Genomic DNA, 25,110 nt, shown 5'->3' on the forward strand with positions numbered 1-25,110 from the left:
CACACACACACACACACACACACACACACACACCCCTACCTAGAGGACCTCAACACACACACACACACCAAACCACCCTGTACCTAGAGGACCTCAACCCCCACCACACACACACACACACACACACACACACACACACACACACACACACACACACACACACCCCTACCTAGAGGACCTCAACACACACACACACACCAAACCACCCTGTACCTAGAGGACCTCAACCCCCACCACACACACACACACACACACACACACACACACACACACACACACACACACACACACACCCCTACCTAGAGGACCTCAACACACACACACACACCAAACCACCCTGTACCTAGAGGACCTCAACCCCCACCACACACACACACACACACACACACACACACACACACACACACACACACACACCTCTCCCCCTCTCTGTGTCCTTTTCGGCTAGGGGCTTTCTGTACCTCCTACACTGGGATCTATATACCAATTCCAAGTGAAGCTTACACCGCATTTCTGTGCCATTTGTACAGACTACAGAAACGGGCTAAGTCGTACAGAACTTGGAGATCCACGTCCTCACGTGGTGAAACAAAAAAGTAAGGTCTTTGAAGTTAAATGGACTTTGAACCCCAGCCCAGTTATAATTAGGTGAATCAAGAGAATGGTGATTTAATGGTTACTCTCTCCAACAGATCAAGACCCTCACCTGCAAGCTTAAAAAAAAATAAAGATTAGGGTCTAGAGGTGTTTGGTTTATAAAAAAAATTCTGAGTTGAATATCCAAAACAAAAACAAGTAACAACAACAACCAAAAAAAAAAACGGGGCAGTTTCTTTGCAGCTGCTTTCTTTTTTTTTTTTTTTTTTTTGGTTTTTTGGTTTTTCGAGACAGGGCTTCTCTGTGGCTTTGGAGGGTGTCCTGGAACTCGATTGGTAGTTCAGGCTGGTCTTGAACTCGCAGCTGCTCACTTTCTAATAAAGGAGAAACACCAAGGCAATCAAAATAACAATCCCTTTATTAGGGAAAGCTGCGTGGCCAACAGGAGGAAACAGCGGCCCAGCCTGGGGCTTTCTTATTCCAGCCCACCATGCCACACAAAAGAACCTCTCAAGTTGAAATTGCCCTTCCCAGTTTCCAGCGTTTGTTTCCCAGGATGAAAATTCTTCTTCCAGTCCACCATGCCACACAAAAGAACCTCTCAAGTTGAAATTGCCCTTCCCAGTTTCTAGCGTTTGTTTCCCAGGATGAAAATTCTGGTTGAAGGCTTTTCATTGGATCAGTGACACTTGAGGATTAAATTACATCATACCCACCCCTTTGGGTGTTTTGTCTTCATGTATGTGTGTGCACCACATGCATACGGTGCCAGCCAAGGCCAGATGAGGCTGGACTGCTTGGGACCAGAGTTGCAGACAGGTTCAGCCCCCCCGTGGGGCTGTTAGGAATCCAGAGGGTCCTCTGGGACAATAGCCAGTGCTCTTAACCACTGAGCCATTTCTCCAGTCCCTTAAGCTTAACTACCTTAATGAATGCCACAGATCACGCCAGAAAGGCCTAAGGAAGAAAGGGTCCTTAAGGAAAAATGTGTAGTGCTTTATTCTCTGACATCTAATATTAGAGTTTAGTTTAGTCTGTGTTTTGCAGGCTCACTAGGAGGCATAAAGAAACCACAGACTGGTGGTATCCAAGCATTGAATAGCAGTTTACAGGCTGACCCAACCTTGGAGGGATACCATTTCTACCTCTATTCATGAGCTCACTCCCTGGGAGAAACCCTTGGCCAGGGCAGAAAAGCCCTTCCATGGAATGAATGCTTCACGGTTCCCTGGGCGCGCACTTCTTCAGAAATCAGAAGCAGGCACCCTGCCCCAACCCAGGCACAGCCAAATAGGAGAAAACAAACGGCCACAGCCTCAGGCAGGGATTGTGGTTACAGCTGGAATTGGGCCTCAGAAGTGCCAGAAATTGACAGAAGAAGCAAGAACAATGCGGGATCCTATTTGTCCTTCTTGTTTTCCCCATCTGGCACAGCAGCCGGAGCAGAGGCCACAGGCTTCTCTTCCGACACATTGTCTCCACCCTTTGACAGCTTCTTTGCTCGTTGGTACAGCTCATTCAAATTGAATTCTCGAATCACATTCTCCTATGCAGAGAGGAACACATCAGGAACCAGGTGGGAAGGTAAAGTTCAGAGCTTGGCAGCAGGAAGTATTTAACTAAGCACAGTCTAGAAACCAGAGGAATCAGGCAGAATCTGCCCCAACCTAACTTTTCATTGGTAGTTAAGTATTCATTAGAGGCCAGTTTTTGTGCCAAGAATTGTACCTACATGCAACTGTAAAGCAATCCTATGAGCCAGGTGCTACTGCCTCCAATTTACTGAAAAGAAACCTAATTGCCTACAAATTACAGGCACCTCACTGACCCAATCTTATTTATGGTTTTCCTCAGTATTAGCAGCAAGCATATAGTAAATCTGCTGAGTGACTTACTAGGTGACATCTAGCAACTAGTCCACACCCTCAAAAACAGTGGGCAAGTGGCAGAATTCAGAATTAAACCCAGATTAAGAATAAAGCCCATTCACTGTTGTATATCCTTTCCCAAATCATTGTCCATTCTTTTCATGTACCTCAGAAAAGGTCCAAGAGACAGCTCGTCCTTTCTTGTCAATCTGTGGCCGTCGAATTACCTCCTTGCCACCTTGGAACAGGATCAGGGTAGGGAGTTGTTTGGTGAGGGGTGACGTGCTCACTTTGTACCTAGAGGGCCCAGAGAGGACTTTGTACATGATCTGTACCCATCGCTTACACCACTCTAATGAATTCTCAGCTCAGACCCTCTGCCCAACATCCACATACCGTGTGCCAACATCAGTATAGCGTCCAACATCTACTTTCCCGAAATTCAGCCCTGTACAGTTGTACCTGCAAAAACAATATTATTTAACACACTGCAAAATATAGGGATAGATCAAGGGAACTGGAAATATAGATACATAAGCAAGAAAGGGAGAAACGACTTTGGATATGCAAGTTAGGCCAAAGGAAGGAAGTCACAGCATTTTACATATTTACCTTTAGAATTTTTTTATATTTATTTTTTATTTTATGTGCATTGGTGTTTTGCTGCATGTTGTGTCTCTGTGAGGTTGTCAGATCTTAGAGTTACAGACAGTTGTGAGCTGCCATGTGGGTGCTGGGAATTGAACCCAGGACCTCTGGAAGAGCAGCCAGTGCTCTTAACCCATAAGCCATCTCTCCAGTCCCGTCCCGTAGTCCGTCCCCACCCCCCTCCGAATACTTACTTGAGGGACAGGTCAGCATAGATGGGAGCAAATGACTGACAATCATTAGACCAGTTGGCAAAGAACTCCACAATCCAAGTGACCCTCTTGTCCCGCTCCAGTTCTTCCTACCGCACAAAGGGGAGAGAGATTAGGCTGAAATTAACTCCTTCTTTTTTTTCCGTTTTTCCAGACAGGGTTTCTCTGTGGCTTTGGAGCCTGTCCTGACTGGCCAGACTGGTCTCGAACTCACAGAGATCCACCTGCCTCTGCCTCCCAAGTGCTGGCACTAAAGGCGCATGCCACCGCTGCCTGGCAAGACCTGTGATTAACTCCTTATCCTGGGCTTCCTTCCCCACAATGAACCAGTGCCCTGACAGCCTATTCGGGTTTGTTGGTTGGTACCAAAGATTAAATCCAGTGCCTCTTGCATGGGAGGCAAAATGCTCTACCATAAGCAAAATGATCAACTGTTTTTCTTTTCTGAGACAGGGTTTCTCTGGGAAACTGCCCTATCCTGGAACTAGCCTGTAGACCAGGCTGACCTCGAACTCACAGAGATACCCCTGCTTCTGCCTCCAGAGTGCTGGGATTAAAGGTGTGTACCACCACTACCACCACCTGGTGACCAATTTTTAATTAACTTTTTCTTTTTTTTTTCTTTTTAAGTTTTTTTAAGACAGAGTTTCTCTGTGTAGCTTTGGAGCCTGTCCTGGAACTCACTCTGTATACCACACTGGCCTCAAACTCACAGAGATCTGCCTGCTTCTGCCTCCCGAGTGCTGGGATTAAAGGTGTGCGCCACCACCGCCTGGCCAACCTAAAGTTTTTAATTGCAGTTATTGTGTGGGTACAGGCACATGTGCCACAGCCCACTTAAGTCAGACTAAAGACTGAGGGTTGGCACCAAGGACCTTCATTTTACCCACTAATTTTTTTTTGTAAGTTTATTATTATTGTGTATACGCCATGGTGCACATATGGAAGTCAGAGGACAAGTCTGTGCTTCTATCAAGTTCAGGGCGGCAGGACTCATGTGGCAAACCCCCGATGAGCCATCTCATCAGCCTACCAGTCTTTCTTCTGAGACGGAATCTCACTATGTAGCTGGGGCTACCCTGGAACTCACTACGTAGCCCACACTGGCCTCACATATACATCAGTCCACTAGGTGATGGTGGCATACACCTTTAATAGCAACTCCTAAGAGGCAGAGGCAAGTGGATCTCTTCTTTCTAGGCCAGTCTGGTCTATGGAGGCAGTTTCAAGATTATCAAGACTACACAGAGAAATCTTGTCTTGAAAAACAAAACCAACAAGCAAACAACTGGAAAGAAAAAAAGGAAATTCTTGTAGCAATCCTATCCCAGTCTCTCAAATACCAGGGTAACAAGTATGCACTACCAACCCCAGCTGCCAACTTCCCTCCTGAGGCACCATCTTTATGAATGAAGAGCACAAAACCACAAAGCAGGGCCCAAGAAACAGAAAGCAGAGCACTCACTTCAATGGTTTTATCACTGAAGTACTTGATGTACTCAGGACCCATGTATAGGGGGGGCTTGCAGGTCATCAGGAACACTAGACACAGAGAAAAGACGTCAGAGATAACATATAGGACCCATGTATAGGGGGGGCTTGCAGGTCATCAGGAACACTAGACACAGAGAAAAGACGTCAGAGATAACATATAGCGTCTTTACTTGCAAATCCACTCAGGAATTTCAGACATCAAAGAATGCACATGTGTACAGGGATCACCAGCACATATTCCTCTTAAAATACTGTCTAAGTAAATACCTACCAACTACATATAATTAAGAGCTACAAATATGGGCTGGAGAGATGGCTTAGCGGTTAAGAGTGTGACTATTCTTCCAGAGGACCAGAGCTCGGTTCTCGCCACCCATATAACAGCTAACAACTATCTATAACTCCAAGACCTGACACCCTCACACACACATACATGCAGGCAAAACACCAATTCACATAAAAATAAGAATAAATAAATTAGAGCTGCAAACACAAGTCATTAGGTATAAGATAAAGATTGGAATCTGGTCCTTAAAAAATCAAGCCTTTATCAAAAAACTTTACTATTCCAAATTATTAATTATAGAACTGTAATGTAATAAAAGCCATTTCTTTACCTATGCAGAGTGTGAGGTACAGTAGACCCATTCGAATATCCAGGCGGAAGAAAAGAATCGCATTGGCCACTTTACTAAACATGAAGATGTTGCCTACATGTTGCTCCACGGTGACTGGAACACAGAGATACCACAGTCAGGCTGGGCTGAAAGTTCCCACTCTTTGCCCTCTTCCTGGGGTACTTGGAAATGGGAACAGGAGGGAGGGGGTGCAGAAGTCCAAGGTCAAACCAGCCCCTGGCCTGAAATGTGGAACTAGTTCATTAAGCATGCTCCTCCAATAACTCGAAAAAGGAGCTTCTCGGGGCGTGAGGCCTAGCCCAGCCAGAGCAAACAAAGCAGGTGAGCTTACTGGATCTGCGGTTCTTCATCATCACAATGGCACTGAGGAACATCAGGATCTCCACTTCTCTCTGGAAGACAATCAGAGACGGCAATGAATGAAGCTGGTGGGGTAGAGGGCAAAACAAGAGACCCAGCGTGGGTTGTAATAGAGAAAGAGCTGGAGCTGGCTAGGTGCAGTGAGATCAACAAGTCAAAAGAGCCAGGGTGAGAGTCTCCTCCTGGCAACTGAATGGTATCTTTCGGCAAATCCCTGACCGTTAGCTTTTCTCTTCTTTCTCTTTCCTCCCTTCCTCCCCTTCTCTCCTGGACACCTCCCCTCACTCTCTTGCCCAGGCATTTCTCCTGCCCCAGCCTCTAGAGGACTACAATGGCACATCACCATGTCCCACTGGCTTTCTTTTTTAATAACATTTACTCACTTTGTGTGTGTACCCCCATGCAAGTGGCACAGCACACATGTGGAGGTTATGGGCTAACTTCCAGTTCTTTCCTCCGTCTCACTGTGTAGTCCAGGCAGGTTTCAAACTCACCATGCTCCTCCCACCTCAGCCTCTCAAGTGCTGGGTTCTTTTCTGTCATTTGGTTTTGAGGAAGGATCTTACTATATAGTTTTGTCTTTATTTTTTATTTATTTAGTTTGTTTTGGTGGTGGGGGGTTTCAAGACAGTGTTTCTCTGTGGCTTTGGAGCCTGTCCTGGAACTAGCTCTTGTAGACCAGGCTGGCCTTGAACTCACAGAGATTCACCTGTTTCTGCCTCCCAAGTGCTGGGATTAAAGGCATGCGTGCACCACCACCACCTGGCTTTTTCTTGTTTTTTTGAGACAGGGTTTCACTATGTATCCCTGGTTGTCCTGGAACTCAATGTGTAGATCAGTCTGGCCTCGAACTCAGAGATCCACCTGCCTCTGCCTCCCAAGTGCTGGGATTAAAATATTTGCACCACCATCACCCAGTTTACAATTTATAAGGTACAACTCTAGAGCACAGGAATGGAGAAAGTAGGGTATCTGGTGTGGTGTCCTTCTGAGATAGGATCTCACTATGTAGTCTTGACTGACCTGTAATGTGTTATATAGACCAGGAGGGCTTACATCAAACTCACAGAGATCCACCTGCCTCTGTCTCCAGAGTGCTGGGATTAAAGAGGCACAATACAAATCCTGCGAAAGTATAGTATCTTTAATGTAAACAAAGTAAGTAATCTTGTTTGAGAGTCCCAGAAATGTCTGAGGAAAGAAATGAGGCATACCCAAGGTTACAGTAATACCTTCAGTCCTTAAGTCTGGGTCATTGCAATTTGTGTTCCGTCTACATGTATCCCTGCGGGCCAGAAGAGGGCACCAGATCTCACTACAGATGGTTGTGAGCCATCATGTGGTTGCTGGAACTTGAACTCAGGACCTCTGGAAGAACAGCTAGTGGTCTTATCCACTGAGCCATCACTCTAGACCCAGGATCATTGCTGTTTTAACATAAATATTTAAATAGGGGAGGAATACTAGCTCTATGTCCACAACCTTCACAGCAAATGTTAATTGTTCTGAAATTATTGCTTCTCAAACGATGAGAGGCTCCCCGAGCGCTCCTCGTGTTTTTGTAATCTGTTTTTCTATCCCCCCCCCCCGAGGATGACAGTATGTGCAATTACGGTGGCCAGGGTAGTCGTGTGGTTGCTTTTCCACCTAAGTCATTTTGTTGAGTTAGCGACCTAAGTCGGCCGACCAATCAGAGTTGAACAAGATTAGATAGCCTTTTCTGAATGCTGTGTGACCTTGGGAAAGCCGCCTAACAACACCGAGATCAATTTGCCAAATAAATAAATAATAACTACACTGCGATCTATCTGTCAAATAAATAGATAAATGCTTAAGAGTGGTATTTCTACTACTGGCTTGCCGGCCTTCCTCACCGGCGCTCCAGGAAGTTTGGCATCACCGTAGAAGACTGTTCATGTGTGAAGGAAACCCTGGAATCTGCTTCTCCATCTTAAACAAGGAGGTTAAGACTAGTAACGGTCTAGGATCTCCATTCAGTCTGTTAGACGGTTGCGTCCCGAAATCTCCCCCCATACTTCCAGATGCACCTGCAGAGGCAGGGATGCTCAAGGTCGAGAGCTGAGGCAGGGGGCGCTCACCCAGTCAAAGTCACAAGGGTTGCCATCTTCGCGCTGCGTGGGGAGACCGTTGCAAATCGGCGGCAGCTTCCTCACAAGGAGAAAAGCAGCGGAGAGCAGGGCAGACAGAAGGCAGTAAGGTCGAGCCAGCCATCGCGAAAGCCGCGGCACCGAGTACACCAGAGCAATCAGAGGCGCGAGAACAGCCATCTTCCCGGCCTGGTCTCTGGCAGGCTCCGTTCGGCCCCCGACCAGCGAGGCTTCTACTGGGCCAAACTATCAGATGCAACGCCTACGGACCCGGATGTAGATGTCTTATTGGGGGCTACGATAGATGAGAAAATGAGTTAGACAGTCTATTGGTCCACAGAGTTGTCGCTTTTCTACCTGAGTCATTTTATTGGCTGCAAGGCGGCGAACTACTTCCCGAACTGTCGCTTAGGGCGACGGAAGTAATTACCGGAAGGTGGTAGGCGGGGTCTAATGCATCCAATGACGGGAAACTCTTGGAGGACGAGGGTGGTACCCTGTGAAAGTACTGTCCAATGAAAGTCACTAACGCCAGATCCCGGGTAATGCTGGAGCCGAGAGTGCTATGGAGAATTTCACGGCGCTGTTTGGAGCTCAAGCTGACCCCCAACCACCCCCGAGCGCCCTGGGTTTCGGGCCTGGAAAGCCGCCCCCGCCCCCTCCGCCTCCTCCGGGAGGTGGTCCAGGCACGGCCCCACCCCCGACTGCGACCTCGGCCACCGCGGGCGCAGACAAATCGACTGCTGGAAGCGGCCCCTTCTACCTTATGCGGGAATTGCCGGGTGAGGAGTGGGGCCAGAGGCAGCCAATCAGATACTAGATTAGGTGTGGCTCTCAGCCTGCTGTGCGAGGTGCGAAGTAACGGGCGACGCGAGGCCAGGGGGCAGCTCAAGAGTCAGAAGCTCTTGGGCGATTCGTAACCCTAAGAGATAGCTTGGTTTCATGGGATGGATTTGGGGTGGGTGTGACTATCTGGGACTACTTCTGGCGAGAAGTTCTGATCGGGTTCTCGGACCGCCGTTTGTGACTCTATAAAAACGTGAGCCATTGTTTGGAACTCGGGAGACCTGATTTAACATTTGTGGAGACGCTAAGACTTTAAAGTCTGTCGGGTATATAGTCAGTTGCCACCCTCGTCAGGGACTCGGAGGTTAACATGTTCAAAGAAAATATTAAAATTGAACCAATCCTTTCATTCATACAGTTGTTTGGAAATTGGAGACGCGTGGCTCAGTGGTAGGACTCTTGACTGCCATGAGGCGGTGTTTTCACAGATTCTCTCTGAGTAGGTAGTTTTCAAGAGTAAACAAAGCTATCCGTGAACAGAAAAGAGATACTTTCAGATACCAGAGACTTGATCGATCAGGAGACTGGGGGGAAAGCTTGGCATATCTAAGGGGCAAAAGACAGATTGGACTCGAGTAAAACAAATCCAGTAGTGATGGGAGATAGGCAAAGGCCTTTAAGGCAATATAGGGTGTTTAATGGTTTGGACCAAATCTTAGCTGTGGAGAAGTGAATGGATACAGGATACATGTTAGAGGCAGAGCCTACAGAAATAAAGAAATACAAAAAGAGAGAAGATCTGGGGGGGGGGTGTTGTACAGAGGGTAGGATAGTCTGAGAGTTGGAAGTTGTGGAAAGAAAAAGTTTGAAGGCCTCAAAATCAAGAGGTGTTCTGGACATTTTAAGTCTTAGGAATTTGTGGTACTACACACCAGCACTCAGGAGTTGAAGGCAGGAAGATCTGGAGTGCAAGCCCAGCCTAGGTGACATGAGATCCTGCTTCAAAAAAGGTCCTCAGTTCATTCCAGTAGCTATTTGGAAAATAATTTGAATTTCACATCGGTGTGTAACAATATGTAATACTTATTGTAGCCCTTTAAGATGGGTATTGTCTGTATTTTATAATTGAGAAACAAGCATAAAGAAATTAAGAAATTGCAAGCTGGGTGTTGGTGGCACATGCCTTTAATCTCAGCACTCTGGAGGCAGAGGCAGGGCGGATCTCTGTGAGTTCACCAGTCTGGTCTACAGAGCGAGTTCCAGGACAGCCTCCAAAACAATACAGAGAAACCCTGTCTCAAAAAAAAGAAAAGAAAAGAAAAGAAAGAAATTGCTTTAGTGATAGGTGTCTTCCAACAGTTTTATTTTAGTTGTTTTGATTTTGAGACAGGGTCTCACTATGTAGCTCTGGCTTTCCTGGAATTCACTGTAGACCTGACTGATCTTGAACTCGGAGATCCACCTGGCTCTGCCTCCAGGTGTGTGCCACCGTGCCCAGCTCTCTTTATCTTTTGCATTACATGTTCTAATTGTACTGTTTGTGTGAATCAGTTGCACATGCTGATTTCTGTTCTAGGCAAATGCTGGGTATATAGGAATGGAGGGAGGAATGGTGTGAGAAGTGGAGATTACTAAGCCTGGCCTTTAGGTAGCTTATTTTTATCTGAGATTCAAAATACATGGTTTAAGGGTTGTAATTGGTTTGGTTTTTTTTTTTTTGCTTTTGTTTTTTTTTTTCTTTCTTTTTTTTTTTTTTTGTTTTTGTTTTTGTTTTTTGAGACACATTTCTCTGTGGCTTTGGAGCCTGTTCTGGAACTCCATCTGTAGACCAGGCTGGCCTCAAACTCACAGAGATCCACCTGCCTCTGCCTGAGTGCTGGTATTAAAAGCGTGTGCCACCAATGCCTGGCTGTGCTTCTGTTTTTGTTTTTTTTTTGTTGGTGTCAATCTTATTACTTTGTAGTCTTGCTTCAAACATCTTAGGGAAAATGTTAAGAACTGATGGTTTTCAGAATGTGTTGTTAGCCAAAACGACAACAAGAATAGGCTGTCAGCTGGGCAGAGGTGGTGTATTCCTCTAATCCCAGTACTTGGAAGGCAGAGACAGACAGATTGTGGGTTTGAGGCCAACTTGGTCTACAGAGTGAGTTCCAGGACAGCTAGGGCTGTTACACAGAGAGACCTTGTCTCAAAAAGCCTTAAAAAAGAAGAGGCGGAGAGGAGGAGGAGGAAGGAAGGAAAAAAAGAAAAGAAAATTTTTGCATGGAAGAGTAGTACAATAGTGGTTGATTGGGCTCCAAAGCAAAGTTGGCATAAAAATATGAATAGGGCACGCCTTTAATCCCAGCACTCGGGAGGCAGAGACAGGCGGATCACTATGAGTTCGAGACCAGCCTGGTCTACCAAGTGAGTTCCAGGACAGCCTCCAAAACAATACAGAGAAACCCTGTCTCAAAAAAACAAAAAACAAATATATATATATATATGAAAGCTGGGGGTGTAACTCAGTTGGTAGAGTACATGCTTAGTAAGCATGAAGTCCTGTATTCAGTCCCCCATACTTGATAATCAGACATGGTGGTACATGTAATCTCAGCTCTTGGGAAGTGTAGGCAGGAAGATCAGGAGTCCAAGTATCCTTGGCAGCATCAAAAGTTCAAGGCCAGTCTTGGCTACATGAGACCTATCTCAAAAATGGCCAGGGAAGCTGGAGAGACGGCTCCAGAGTTACAAGGTTAAGAGCAATTGGTTCTTCCAGAGGACCCCAACTTGGTACCCAGAACCTACAATGGGAGTCTCACAATTACCCATAACTCCAGCTTCAGGGAACCCAACACCCTCTACCTCCACAAGCACTCAAATAATATGTAGAAGGCATTCACATATCACAAACACATATACAGACAAATGAGGTAAAAATAAATCTTTCAGGCTGAGTTCACACCTTTAATCCCAGCTCTTGGGAGGCAGAGACAGGAGGGTCTCTCTGAGTTGAAAGCCAACTAGGTCTACATAGGGAGTTACAAGTCATCCAACACTAGAAAGAGAGAGACTGTCTCAAAAACATTTTTTTTAAAGTTATTGTGTATATAGCCTTCTGCCTGCAGGCCAGCAGAGGGTACTATATCTCATTCAAGGTGGTTGTGAGCCACCATGTGGTTGCTCAGGACCTCTGGAAGAACAGTCAGTGCTCTTAACCACTGAGCCATCTCTCCAGCCCCATCTCAAAAACATTTTTAAAAATCATTTTTTAAAACACATTAGGCTCAGGGGTGGAGAGTTGACTCGGCGGTTAAGAGCACTTGTTCTTGCAGAGGACTAGGGCACGATTCACAGCACCCACTCAGGAGCTCACCACTTCTGTAGGCATCATGCATGCATGCATATGGCCAACAGACATACATTCAGGGAAAGCACGCATACATACAAAGTAAAGTAAATCTAAAAATATAATAATTTAAAAAAATTAGACTTGGGAGGCAGAGGCAGGCGATTTCTGAGTGTTTGAGGCCAGCCTGGTGTACAGAGTGAGTTTCAGGACATCCAAGGCTACACAGAGAAACCCTGTCTGGAAAAACAAACAAAGTATTAGGCTCAAGTACCATGATTTTTTGTTGTTCGTTTTTCAAGACAGGGTTTCTCTGTGTAGCCCTGGCTGTCCTGGAACTTTTTTTTTTGTTTGTTTGTTTTTTTTTGTTTTGTTTGTTTTTTTTTGTTTTGTTTTTCGAGACAGGGTTTCTCTGTATTGTTTTGGAGGCTGTCCTGGAACTCACTCTGTAGACCAGGCTGGCCTCGAACTCACAGAGATCCGCCTGCCTCTGCCTCCCCTGTCCTGGAACTTATTTTCAGCCTCCCAAGTGCTAAAATTACAATTAAAAGCATGAGCCACCACCGAGTGACTTGAGTGGCTTTTATCATGGGGATTTAAGTAGCAGTTTCTTTGCCTCTCCCCAAACACCCAGTACCTAGAATCACATCCAAGGCCTTCCACATTGCTACACAAGCACACTACTACTGTTTTCTTATCTTGTTTTAACTAAGAAGTATTGTTTTCTATAATTACAGAATGTGAGTTCCAATTGGAATAAAGAGGCTATAGTGATGTGAACAGGATTTAGAATTTCAAGAAAGGGAAAGAAATGAGTTTACATGGTATTGACATTTCAAGATTCGTTTTCAGAAGTCATGGCTTCTGAAGGGGTTTTATAAATAATTATCAGTGAACTAGCAGTTTAAATAGAAGTTAACCTCCTATTTCTGGGTTTGTTTTGTTTTGTTTTTCAAGACAAGGTTTCTCTATGTAGCTTTTGGAAGCTGTCCTGGCACTTGCTGTGTAGACCAGGCTAGCCTCAAGCTCACAAAGATCCACTTGCCTCTGCCTCCCAAGTACTGGGATTAAAGGCATAGATCACCACTGCCCAACTTCGTATTTCTGTATTTTTTGGTGTTTATTTTATTTATTTAAAGATTTATTTACTTATTATATATACTGTGCTCTGAAATATTCCTGCATTCCAGAATCTCATTATAGATGGTTGTGAGCCACCATGTGGTTGCCGGGAATTGAACTCAAGACTTCTGGAAAAACTGCTGGTGGTTTTAACCTCAGAGCCATCTCTCCAGCCCCTAGCATTTATTTTATATGTATGAATGTTTTCCTGCATGTGTATTTGTGACCATGTGTGTGCAGAGAGGAGGGCATCAGATTCCCTGGAACAGGAGTTACATACAAATGGCTGTAAGCTGCCCTGTGGGTCCTGGGGATGGAACCTGGGTCATCTGCTGGGCCGTCTAACCAGCCCCCTGATACTTACTTCCTTAATTTTTCCTCCTTTGATGCAGTCTCATGTCACCCAGGGTGGCCTCCAATTCATGTAGCCAAGGATGAACATGAGCTCATGATCTTCCTGCCTCCGCCTCCTCAGTGCTGGGATTACTGCTATATGCCACTTTGATCAGTTTGAACTCCTTTTCTATAAATTGTGAAAAGCACCAAGTACCTCTCAACTGAGCCTTATACATAACCATCTGGAAGAAGCCCTGGCAAGCAGAAGGCAGTGCCAGTTAGGAGGCATTGTAATGCTAAGGATCCAGCTGTTGCACACCACTCTTCTGAGTCATTGGACAATGAAAAGATGGAAAAGGTGGAATAAGACCTAGACCAGAAGAAAGATGCTTATTTATTTCAGAAACATTTAGTGTATAACCTGGGCACTGACTCGTCATGTAAATAAAGTACCATCTCGATCCTCAAGGACTCACAGTTCAGAATCCGAACTTTCTCAAGTAAATGATCATAAACAAGCCACTTTATCTGTATTTTGTCATAATTATCAGTGAGGTTGTAAGTTAAATATTCTATTTGGTCCTCATTTTAGCATATTTCTATTCTTTAAAAAAAAAAAAGCCAGCCACTAAATATATTGGTAGAGTCTTGTACGTTAAATGCAAGGCTGGCGAGAGAGACCAGTGGTTAAGAGCACTGGCTGCTCTTCCAGAGGATGGGGTTCAGTTCTCAGTATCCACATTGCAGCTTACAACTGTCTGTAACTCCTGTTCCAGGAGATGCCAATACACATAAAATAAATTTTTTAAAAATAATGAAATGCAAAGCTATCATCCCATTACCTAGATAAAAGGAAACAACGGCAGAGAGGACACCTAGTTGCTCATATTGAGTAGTTCTTTCTGGGTAGTCCTTGGTATCATAAAGAGTAAACATGTTGGTCACAAGGTAGTCATAACCACAAAAATCTACTGTTTTCCTATGGTGACTAGTCTTTCTTCCTATTGAAAACAAACAAACAAGAATGCTAAGCATGGTGGCACTCATCCTGATCCAGGCAGAAATGTTTCTGAGACATTTTGTACAAAGTGGAATAATACATGATTCAGCGTCATGTAAGTTATTCTCGTTAGTCTGGTTTTGTTTTGTTGTTTTCAGTCTCTATCTGCCCTACTTTGCTTCATTCCATTTCCATTCCTCTAGCCCATAGTATAGTATTTTGTGTTTATTATGTGTTACTGAGTTGGGGGTGTTTGAGGCAGGATCTCACTATATAGTCCAAGCTGGCCTTGAATGCAACTGTCCTGCCTCAGCCTTCTGAGTGCTGGCATTACAGGTATACACCACCACAACCTGTCTATTATCTCAGAGTTAGTGTCTGTTATCTAAAACTTTTCAAATTTTGCAGCTTTTCAGAATATTTGCGTGGATTTTACTAGTTACAAATCCCAAATACAAAAATGTGAATTCTGGAATGCTCCAAAATCTGAAACTTTTTGAGTGCTAGAATCCTATTATTGTGGTTTGAATAAGAATAGCACCCATGGGCTCATTTATTTGAATGTTTATTGTCACCCGAGAGTGGAACTCCTTAAATAGAAGGATTAGGAGGTTGTGGCCTTGTTGGAGGAAGTGTGGGCTTTGAGGTTTCAAAGGCCCATGTCAGGTCTAGGCTGTCTTTCTGCCTGTGGATCAGTAGGTAGCTTTCAACCCCTCCAGCACTATGCTGCCAGTGTGCTACCCAACATGGTGACAATGAATTAAGCCTCTGAAACTGTAAGCAAGCTTCCAATTAAGTGCTTTCTCACAATTACAAGAGTTACTGTGGTAACTTTTCCAAGACAGGGTTTCTCTGTATTGCTTTGGAGCCTGTCCTGGAACTTGCTCGGTAGACCAGGCGGGCTTCCAACTCACTGAGATCCGCCTGCCTCTGCTTCCTGAGTGCTAGGATTAAAGGCGTGCGCCACCACCACCCTGCAGTTTTGTTTTTTTAATAGAATAACTTCATGGGGCTGGAGAGTTAGGAGATAACAGAAGTATGGTCTACCTTTGACCCAGGTTCAGTTCCTAGGGCAGCTCACAACCATCTGTAACTCCAGTTCTAGGGGATTTAACCCCCTCTTCTGATGTCTGCAGGCACCACACACACACCGTACACATGTGTATATGTAGGCAAATAAACATACAGATAAAGAAAACCCAAAAATTGTTTTTTCCTTCAATTCCTTCTGGGTTAGTGACAAAAAATTATCATCTGCTTTTGGAATAACTTCATTATTGTTGTTTTCTAGGCAGCACAGAGCTGACAGGCAGCACCAATTTAATCACACACTACAACCTGGAACAGGCCTATAATAAGTTCTGTGGAAAGAAAGTGAAGGAGAAGCTAAGTAACTTCCTGCCTGACCTGCCAGGGATGATTGATCTCCCTGGCTCCCATGACAACAGCAGCCTCCGCTCCCTCATTGAGAAGCCTCCTATTCTCAGTAGCTCTTTTAATCCAATCACAGGGACCATGCTGTCTGGTTTCCGCCTCCATACTGGCCCGGTAAGTCCCTTCTTGGGGAGGAAGAAAACAAGTGGGGAGGCCTCAGAGGCATGGAGGTAGTTTTGTCTCCAAGACTGGGAGCGGGGAGTTGCTCTCTCTGCTCACCTGAACCTTCCTTTGGTACCCTCAGTTGCCAGAGCAGTGTCGTCTGATGCATATTCAGCCTCCCAAGAAGAAGAATAAGCACAAACATAAACAGAGCCGTACCCAGGATCCTGTTCCCCCAGGTAAGCACTTTTGTTCAGACTACCAAGACCTGGCCCAAGTCTGCATGGCCTTCAGTTAAGCTTAGTTCCTCTGGACTCCCAGATTTCTCCGAGAAGAAATTCATGTATTGACACGTCTTGGACAAGCAGTGACTTGGCACAGCTGCTCTGCCAGCACCTCTATATCCTTTCTGGACACACAGAAAAAATAAGCAGTCCCCCTGGTGTTAGGTTTTCCTGCAGCCTTAAGAGTTCATAGCAGTAGATCTTAAGCTCAACATCAAACTTAATGTCTTCCACAGAAACGCCATCTGATTCAGATCACAAAAAGAAGAAAAAGAAAAAAGAAGAGGATCCTGAACGGAAAAGGAAGAAGAAAGAGAAGAAAAAGAAGAAGGTAAAGCCGGGCGTTGGTGGCGCACGCCTTTAATCCCAGCACTTGGGAGGCAGAGGCAGGCGGATCTCTGTGAGTTCGAGGCCAGCCTGGTCTACAGAGCTAGTTCAGGACAGTCTCCAAAACAATACAGAGAAACCCTGTCTCGAAAAACAAAACAAAACAAAAACAAAAAGAAGGTAGAGGGTTTTTGTTTTAATTTACGTGTATATTTGTTTCCCTACACTAGTGCAGTGCCCATATCGACTAGAAGAGGGAGGACTTCAGCCCTGGAGCTGAGTCACTAACACTCTGTGGTGGTGCTGGGAACTCAACTGGGGTTTTCTACAAGACAGTACTTGCTGAGAACCAGAGCCGTCTCTCCAGCCCCCATCTCACCCTTCTTAAATAGAACCCTTTGCCTTCAAGTTGGACCCAAGATTGAAAACCCAGGGCAGGGGGCTGGAGAGATGGCTCAGAGGTTAAGAGCACTGACTGCTCTTCCAGAGGTCCTGAGTTCAATTCCCAGCAACCACATGGTGGCTCACAACCATCTACAATTTAATCTGGTGCTCTCTTCTGGCATGTAGGCAGAACACTGTATGCGTGATAAATAAATCTTGAAAAAAAGAAAACCCAGGGCAAACATTTTTCTTTTACAACGCTGGCCAAGGCTAGTTCTTTGACTTTTTCCCTTTGAGGTAGTGCCTTACCATTGAGCCATATTCAGTCTCCTTTTGCTTGTTTATTGACAATTTTTGAGACGGTTTGACTGAGCTGCCCAGGCAGGCCTTGAATTTGCAACCCTCCTAACTCTGCCTCCAAAGCAACTGAGGTCACAAGTCTATGTTAGCAGGCTCATCCTATATTACTTTTTTTGAAGTTTTGAGACAAGGTCTTGAGATACAGCTTTGGCTGGCCTAGAATTCACTGTATAGACTAGGCTGGCTTCTACCTCAGAAGATCTATTTGCCTCTGCCTCTCTCCAGAGTGCTGGGATTAAAGGCATGTACCATGTCTAACAAGGTCATCTTTCAGTTTCTAAATGTTCTTATTCCTTTTGTCTCCTCCAGAACCGACATAGTCCAGACCACCCAGGTATGGGAAGCTCCCAGGCCAGCAGCAGCAGCAGCCTTCGCTAACAGGACTACTGAACTCTGCCAAGGATGGCTTTCCTGTTACATTGAACCTGCTGACAAAAACTGTCTTCCAGGCATTGCCTTGGGGTATCCAACAGCTAGACAGAGACCAGCCCCTGCTGTGCTTGTGACTAATACTTTTAGAGAAGGGTTGTGCTTTTTTATGGTTTAGTCCAGTTGGCTTTTTCATAGACATCCCTTTTCACAATAAGCTGTTTTTTGTTTGTTTGTTTGTCCCTCCCCTTTTGTGTAATTTCAGGACTTCATTGTTAGGGTCTTTTTTTTTTTTTTTAACAACAAAAAAAAAGGTGTCTTTAACAGACTGGCTAGTATGGCTACCTTTTTAAGAGGCAAATGTCATTATGTATGAGGCAGTTTAAGACAAGGCACTGCTAAGATTTTAGATCTTGCCATCACATCATTTCCTTAGGCCAGGAAATCAAAGTTAGAGCAGAGAACATAGTCAAAAAGCAACTTTACAGCTGGGCATTGGTGGCCCACGCCTTTAATCCTAGCACTCGGGAGGCAGAGGCAGGTGGATCTCTGTGAATTCAAGACCAGCCTGGTCTACAGAGTGAGTTCCAGAACAGCCTCCAAAGCCACAGAGAAACCCTGTCTCAAAAAAACAAAAACAAAAAGTACGTTTGCTAATATTTTGCCGATAATGTTCACAGCCAAGTGCCTGGATGATCTTCAGCCCGCCAGGAAAGCTAACCAAATTAAGGTTTATGCCTTTGTTAAAAAATAAGAGGGACTATTAAAAAACAAAACCACCATTACCAGTATATTTTAGCAGGAGGAAAAAAAAACAAAACTGGTGTTTGTCTCATTATGCTCCCACCCTTTTTTCTGGGGACTGACCCCAAGCCTCGTGTATGCTATACAAGTTTATCTTTTCCCTTCTCTTTTTTTTCCCTGTGTTTTTTAAATGAATCTCTGGCAAGAAATAGAACACGTCCCTTATTCTTTAGTTTAAAAAATGGATTTGGTTGGGAAAAACAAAGTTTTGGGTTTGTTTTTTGGAGCAGCGTCTCACCATGTGAACCTGGCAGGCAGCCAATGAGGAATATAAGCTCAAGAGACCCACTAGTCTCCACCCCATGCTTGGCTTTTGATTTCACTTTTAAAAAATAGTTACTTTACTTTATGTGCATTGGTGTTTTGCCTGCATGTATGTCTGTGTGAGAGTGTCAGACCTTGGAGTTGGAGACAGTTGAGAACTGCTATGTGGGTACTAGGAATTGAACCTGGGTCCTCTGGAACAGCAGCCAGTGCTTTTAACTGTTAAGTCATCTCTCCAGCACCCTATTTTACTTTCTAAAGAGGAAATTAAAGGCTGGGCGGTGGTGGCGCACATCTTTATTCCCAGCACTATGGAGGCAGATCTCTTGATCTTGTTCGAGGCCAGTCTGGTCTACAGAGCGAGTTCCAGGACAACCTCCAAAGTAATACAGAGAAAACCCTGTCTCGAGAGAAAAAAAAAAAAAAGGAAATTAAGGAATGACACCAGTTCTCTAAGATTGAAGTTTTTGTTATGAAAAGTTAGGTTTCTCTCACCCAGCAGGTGATAGCCAGAATGAAAGCAGACCAGAGAATGAGGCTTTCCTCTGGACTTCCCATAAGACCATTCATCTTGCCTTAACCAGATAAAACACAAGTCAGGGGGAGCTGGTTAGATCAGGATTTATTTTATTCCTTGTTGGTTTAAAATGGCTAATCAGAATAAAAAATTAAAGGGTCTCTGTATAGAGGCTGGGGTCTTCCCTGTTTAAAGGTTAGAATCCAGCTACCCCCTCTACCCAGCACCATATTGAGGTGGGCTAAGGGGTAAACCCCAGGGGACAATTGGAGGGGCCTAGGCCACTCCTTCTCTCTATCCCATTTTTGGCATATGATGAAAAATATTGCTTTTTGGATTCTTCTCCTCTGGCCTTGGATTTTTAAGATCATTTTAACTGTAATAGGGAAGCATTAAAGAGGCCCACTAAGCCCACCACATCCCTACCTCCCAAGAATGGGGGGAGGGATGTTGCCTGATGTTTTGTAAAGTAGGTCAAGCTCTTTTCCTGATCTCCCATCACCATCATGGAACTGTGACCCCCTTTCCTGGGAAAAAGATGTCAATGAGCCTAGAAAACTCTGCAAGTTCCTTTATCCGACCAAGAACCCTAGACTTACCGAGGTTTCTTTCCTAATCACTTAGCACCAGCAGAGGGTGCTATTTCCTTAGTTGATGACTGGGACAAAAGAGAGGGAACCATGGGGAAAAGGAAGACTTTAATGTCTCTTTTCCTGCTGGTCTAAGGAAAGGGAAGAATAAAATCCCCCTCCTTATATATATCTGTATATTCCTCCCTTGTTTTCCCATCCCAGGATAGATATATAATTTCTTTGATATTTATAATATATATATATATGTACACACACACCTGGTAACGGAGAAGAGGAAAAAAATAGAATCCGTAACAATAATAAAAAAAATTATTTCTGGTTTAAAAATGATCTGGTTCCCTCCAGGGCGAGCAATTGCACAAATGTCCACTGAGTCTGGTCCAGGGATCAAAGAAGGGAAGGTCATAAAAGATCAAAGGGGGGAGGGGTTGCCACCCCTGTCTCAGGGCCCCAACTCTCCTCAACCCCATGGCATTTTGTAAAACAAGCCTCATCCTCTTGGAATCGGTGGTTTAAAAATGTCCATGCAAAGTAAGGGAGCCCCTTGAGGGAAAGAAGGTGGCCACCTGAGGCCCTTTGGTGTAGGTGCAGAGGTGTGGGGGAGGGGAGGTGCCAAGATTCACACAGAAATCTCATAAGTGGTACCACCCACCCCTGACACCTTCTTGACTCCTCCCCTTGTGGGACTACTGAGAGGTGGCTGCCCTGGGCCAGGGGAAGCTGAGCCTATACTCTTGGGCTGCCCATTGGATTTGCTGTAGGTGGTCTTGAGCTGTACTTCATCTCTGGGGGAAAAAGAAAACAGACATCAGGAAAAGATGCACAATGCACACAACATAAGCACACACAAACAGGGTCTAATATGGGGTGGGGGAGCTTTTACACATATTTCCTTACCTAACAATCCAGTCCCTGTTACTTTACTGGCATGCTTAAAATAAAACTGATTCTTTCTCCCCAATTTATTCCTAACCTCAGCTCTCATATACTTAAATCTTTGTCAAATAAAACTTCCAGGAAGATAGTATTAAGGGCATATTATCAATCTTCAATCTCTTAAGAGGATTTGTCCATAAAGGCAATCAAATATGAAAGAGTTCTCAAGATCCCCAATGTCTACCTATACCTAGAATCATGTGTAGCCAAAGACTTGGTACCTTCTGCTAATTACATTGAAGGAAAGAGGAAAAGAAAAATACTTACTTGGGTGTCAGTAATGGCTGCAATGCCACTTCCTCTGTCTCAGAGACACCAGATGGGACTTTTTGGCTGCTATAAGACATTGATCGGCCCAGGTAGGAGGCAGTTGGGCCTGGTTCAGGGGACCCTAGTCCCCGGCCCCTTAGCCCATCTGGTTTGCCAAAACGGGGGACAGCTGGGCGTCCCAGTGGAGTCTTGCTCAAGGGTGATCTCTTTGAATCGTCTGAAGAGGAACTAGTACGAGGGGCATGGCCTGAGCCTGGTGTTGACTGAATGCCTGAGTCTCCCAAGCCTGGTTCTTCCTCACGGCCTGCAAGTGGAGGTGACTGTCGTAGCAGCTTCTCTCGTTCCTGGAGGGAGGCCACAATGTGGCGAGACAGATTGTCGTAGCGGACTGGTGAGGGCTCTCGATGTGGTGGGCCAGTTGGCACCAAACGTGGGTGCCTCTCAGCTTCCCGTTGCTGGGCCAGTCGGGCTGACAGGAAGGGAGAGGTGTAGCCTAAAGGTGGGTCTGGCTCAGGCCCTGCCTGTACTGACTCAAAATCAGGGCTGTCTGAAGGAGTGAGTAGGCTGTCATAAGACAGACTTCCATTGCGTGTCTGATTGGCCAGGCTCTTGTAGGAGGTGGAGGTGGTACCCTCTGAACGAATGGACTGCAACTGGCCCAACTCAAAGCCGGTGCCCTGGGCTGACTTGAGGCTGGAGGATCGTGAGCCACTGGACAACGGATCAAAGTGAAAGCTTTTTCCAAAAGTGGGAGACCGGAAGCTCTCTGGCTCCAAGCTGGGCTCCGAGCGGTAGCTGGGATGGCGGCTACTATCTGCAATTGAGGTTGGTTCCTTCAAGCTATCTCCACGACTCAGCTGTGGAAAAAGTAAAACAGTTTTAGCACTCCTTTTGACAGCTGCCAGATACCAGAGCCCAAAGAGACACTGAAGAACAGAATTACATGCCAGTGGTACATTTCAAACTTGGACAACATATGGTCAGCCTTTAACACAAAGCGGTAACTTGGAAAAAATACCTCATTTTAAGATGCTGGAAATGAGGGCTGGAGAGATGGCTCAGATGTTAAGAGCACTGACTGCTCTTCCAAGGAGTCCTGAGTTCAATTCCCAGCAACCACATGGTGGCTCACAACCATCTACAATTCAATCTGGTGCCCTCTTCTGGCATGTAGGCAGAACAGTGTATATGTAATAAATAAATCTTTAAAAAAAAAAAGATGCTGGAAATGAGGCTTACAGAGACCAACTTGGCAGAAGTGGTTTCTAAAATCAGATTTGTATTAATTAGTGTTTTTATCTAGAATTCATCATTGTTTCTTTTTTGGTGAAAAACACATAAAGGAAATTCAATTCCATTAAAACCAGTAATCAGTAAAATGCCCTTGGTTTTTATGTCCCCCCTCCTTTCCTCAAGATCTGGCATGGGTTATGACCCCACTTCTTAGAATATAGAGTACCTTGGCACTGGACGAATGAGGCATGGCGGCTGATGTACTGCTGCTGCTGTAACCTGGTCGATATTTGTACATGGTAGGAGTAGGGGGGCTGTCCTTGCCCAAGAGACTGCTATCTGTGGGGGAAACCCAGGGAGCACTACTTTACAAATTAATTCTTTCAACTGTCATGGGGTTACTGAAAGTACAGGGAAAGGACATGGTAAAATCAGGTATGCCCAATAAAAGTATAAAGTCTAGGGAACAAGATTTTGCTGTAAGTCTAAAGATTCAGCTGGGTCTGGTCTTTAGATACAGGCCTACAGTCAGCTATTCAGAAGGTTGAAACCGGAACACAAGTGGTGAGCAGAAACAAACATGCAGGCCAAACACTAACACATACAATAAAAAATAGTAAGGCCAGGAGTGAAGTGCACACCTTTAAGCCCAGCACTTAACAGAGATGGGCAAACCTCTGTGAGTTCAACAGTCTCGGCTATATTGTTTCTTTCTTTTGTTTTATTTTTCATGACAGGATTTCTCTGTGTAGCCCTAGCTGTCCTTGAACTCATTTTGTAGAACAGACTGGGATTAAAGGCATGCACCACCACCCAGGTGGGGCAGGTATTTTCTAAAGACTAAGGATCTATACTCGTTTCAGAATTTGTGGTGGGCAAATGCACCAAACATACTAAGAAATTCCCTGATTTAGGCAGACTCATAGAAAGTAAAAGCACTTGCCACAAAAGCCTGATGACCTGAGTTCAATCCCCAGAATCCATAACGGAAGGAAAAGAGCCAACTCCTGGAGGTTTGATCTACCTAACAAGCATGTGCGTGCATGCTCGTGTGTGCGGACGCGCACACACACACACACCATGTACATATACAATATAAAATTGTAAAAAGTAGTTCAAACATACACACACACACACACCATGTACATATACAATATAAAGTTGTAAAGGGTAGTTCTCTGGAAAGTCCAAATCACTGTCTATTGCTAACTGGCAGTCCTCCTTTTAGCTATCCAAAGAACACTCTACTTCCTGAGTGTTGTAAACCATAATTCAAGTATTATCTCCCAGCCCTTGCTCATTCTCTCTACAGCTTACATAGTACCCTCCTCCCCTGTCTTCTATCGCTAGGATCTCACATTTCAAGGCAGCCCTTACCCTCATTAGTAGCCAGGCTGAGGTGTGTTCGAAGCCCCGTGTATCGACTCAGGTCCGGCTTAGGAGGAGGTGGAGGTTCCGCATCTGCAGACTGACTCTCTGTTATCTCTAGGCTTCCCTTAGACTAATAAATAAGTGAAGGGAAATCAGATCGGGAAAATGCATTAAGGTAACATTAAGTTGACAGAAGAAAAGTATTGGAGAACCAGTTATGCTTCTAAACCAGGAAAAGAGTCGGTTTGGGGATCAAAAGGACAAAGAAAAGTAGAACACCTATCATCTAAAAGATGTTATGTCTTACGAAGACATGGAAAGAAATGGACCCAGTGTCTACTGTCACAGAACTTGAAATCTAGTGGGAAAAAGATCTGTATTAAGTGTCTTCAACACAAAGATGTATACTCAATGCAAGTTTCTATTTGCCATGGGTGAAATTCCCTGAGTTTACCTAGCTTTACTTCCCTGTTCCTCACCTTAGTCCTCCTCAGTTCTCCTTGGATGCCATTATCCATGATCTTCACAGTTATCTGCCCATCTGACACTTCTGGTCGAAGGAAAGGAGGTCTGATTACAATTGTCTTCTCTTTCTTTGGTCTCCCCAAATACCTGTGTAGGAAAAGTGAGAAGGCTTTCACTTATATTCATTCAAAATTTCTACTTGCATATCAAGTATGAAGGAAGCATTCTGTATATGCAATAAACAGTCATGGACTAGGGTAAATAGCTCAGTAATAAAGAACAATTTAATCTTCAGCATCAAAAACCAGTCCTATCAGTCTAATGTAAAAGTCAGTGCTAAACTGATTTGATTCATTGAACATCTTCAGCAAGAGTAGGCCTTTATAAACAGGTATAGCACTCTGGAGTTAAATTTTATGCATCCTCAATTCTCAAAGGTAATTAGCCATACCTAAACACCTGAATTCAAGAGTTCACCAAGAGATCAGCATGTCTTCCTTGCAGCACTCACCGTTCTAAGAGCAAATCTTTTCTAAAAGGCTTTCCTTACTGAGAACAAGACCACAGGAGACAAGAGTTTGACCAAGCATAAACACCAACCAAAGGGTGTGGGTGTACCTGGGTGCTGGAGAGCTACAGAGGACACGGCTAACATTGTTACAGCAGCCATTGGTGAAGGGATTCACACCTCCCCGGAATTTGCCTGTAACCTAGGAGATAAAAACAACCAGGTAAACCAGTCTATGCCAAAAGGCAAATTTTTGTGCAGTCATTCTTTCAGGTACAAAAGTAATACTTGTAGTGATTAAAAACGTGGAATCACCAGGTACTGATGGTGCACACCTTTAATCCCAGTGCTTGGGAGGCAGAGGCAAGCAGAGCTCTGTAAGTTCAAGGCCA

At 44.8% G+C, this 25,110-nt stretch overlaps 3 protein-coding genes across 4 annotated transcripts in view; 1 reads left to right on the plus strand and 2 right to left on the minus strand.

Annotated features, from left to right (window-relative positions):
* Window positions 1-997: 997 nt before the first annotated feature.
* Window positions 998-8,471, minus strand: Tmx2 (thioredoxin related transmembrane protein 2). The gene is made up of 9 exons (XM_005065096.4): window positions 8,356-8,471; window positions 7,917-8,220; window positions 5,789-5,849; window positions 5,437-5,550; window positions 4,791-4,867; window positions 3,308-3,414; window positions 2,862-2,927; window positions 2,633-2,762; window positions 998-2,143 (listed from the first exon to the last, which is right to left on the minus strand). Exons 2-9 carry the CDS (start codon window positions 8,103-8,105, stop codon window positions 1,997-1,999), a joined length of 891 nt encoding a protein of 296 aa, XP_005065153.1. The 5' UTR covers window positions 8,106-8,220; window positions 8,356-8,471; the 3' UTR covers window positions 998-1,996.
* On the plus strand, window positions 8,396-18,905 carry Med19 (mediator complex subunit 19). Its single transcript, XM_005065095.4, has 5 exons — window positions 8,396-8,707; window positions 15,789-16,045; window positions 16,176-16,272; window positions 16,554-16,648; window positions 17,698-18,905. Exons 1-5 carry the CDS (start codon window positions 8,491-8,493, stop codon window positions 17,764-17,766), a joined length of 735 nt encoding a protein of 244 aa, XP_005065152.1. The 5' UTR covers window positions 8,396-8,490; the 3' UTR covers window positions 17,767-18,905.
* Window positions 18,906-19,435: 530 nt separating this feature from the next.
* Zdhhc5 (zinc finger DHHC-type palmitoyltransferase 5) overlaps window positions 19,436-25,110 on the minus strand; it is a 29,342-nt gene continuing 23,667 nt past the window's right edge. For both annotated transcript variants that reach the window (XM_040745716.1, XM_005065092.4), the window contains exons 7-12: window positions 24,829-24,920; window positions 24,225-24,357; window positions 23,752-23,875; window positions 22,601-22,713; window positions 21,139-21,998; window positions 19,436-20,720 (exon numbers count right to left, since the gene is read on the minus strand). In XM_040745716.1, the coding sequence (XP_040601650.1) occupies window positions 20,555-20,720; window positions 21,139-21,998; window positions 22,601-22,713; window positions 23,752-23,875; window positions 24,225-24,357; window positions 24,829-24,920 (1,488 nt within the window). In that variant the 3' untranslated portion in view covers window positions 19,436-20,554. The remainder of the gene's footprint in view (window positions 20,721-21,138; window positions 21,999-22,600; window positions 22,714-23,751; window positions 23,876-24,224; window positions 24,358-24,828; window positions 24,921-25,110) is intronic.

The sequence above is a fragment of the Mesocricetus auratus genome, unplaced genomic scaffold (assembly GCF_017639785.1).
Source record: "Mesocricetus auratus isolate SY011 unplaced genomic scaffold, BCM_Maur_2.0 Super-Scaffold_100004, whole genome shotgun sequence".
In the NCBI taxonomy this organism is placed as follows: Eukaryota; Metazoa; Chordata; class Mammalia; order Rodentia; family Cricetidae; genus Mesocricetus; species Mesocricetus auratus.

Coding starts and splice junctions, on each gene's coding strand:
- Tmx2 (XM_005065096.4), bottom strand. CDS start 8,105: ATGGCTGTTCTCGCGCCTCTGATTGCTCTGGTGTACTCGGTGCCGCGG. Junction 5,850..7,916: donor ACCCTTGTGACTTTGACTGG/GTGAGCGCCCCC, acceptor ATTGTCTTCCAG/AGAGAAGTGGAGATCCTGAT. Junction 2,763..2,861: donor TATACTGATGTTGGCACACG/GTATGTGGATGT, acceptor TGGGCCCTCTAG/GTACAAAGTGAGCACGTCAC.
- Med19 (XM_005065095.4), top strand. CDS start 8,491: ATGGAGAATTTCACGGCGCTGTTTGGAGCTCAAGCTGACCCCCAACCA. Junction 8,708..15,788: donor CCTTATGCGGGAATTGCCGG/GTGAGGAGTGGG, acceptor GTTGTTTTCTAG/GCAGCACAGAGCTGACAGGC. Junction 16,649..17,697: donor AAGAGAAGAAAAAGAAGAAG/GTAAAGCCGGGC, acceptor TGTCTCCTCCAG/AACCGACATAGTCCAGACCA.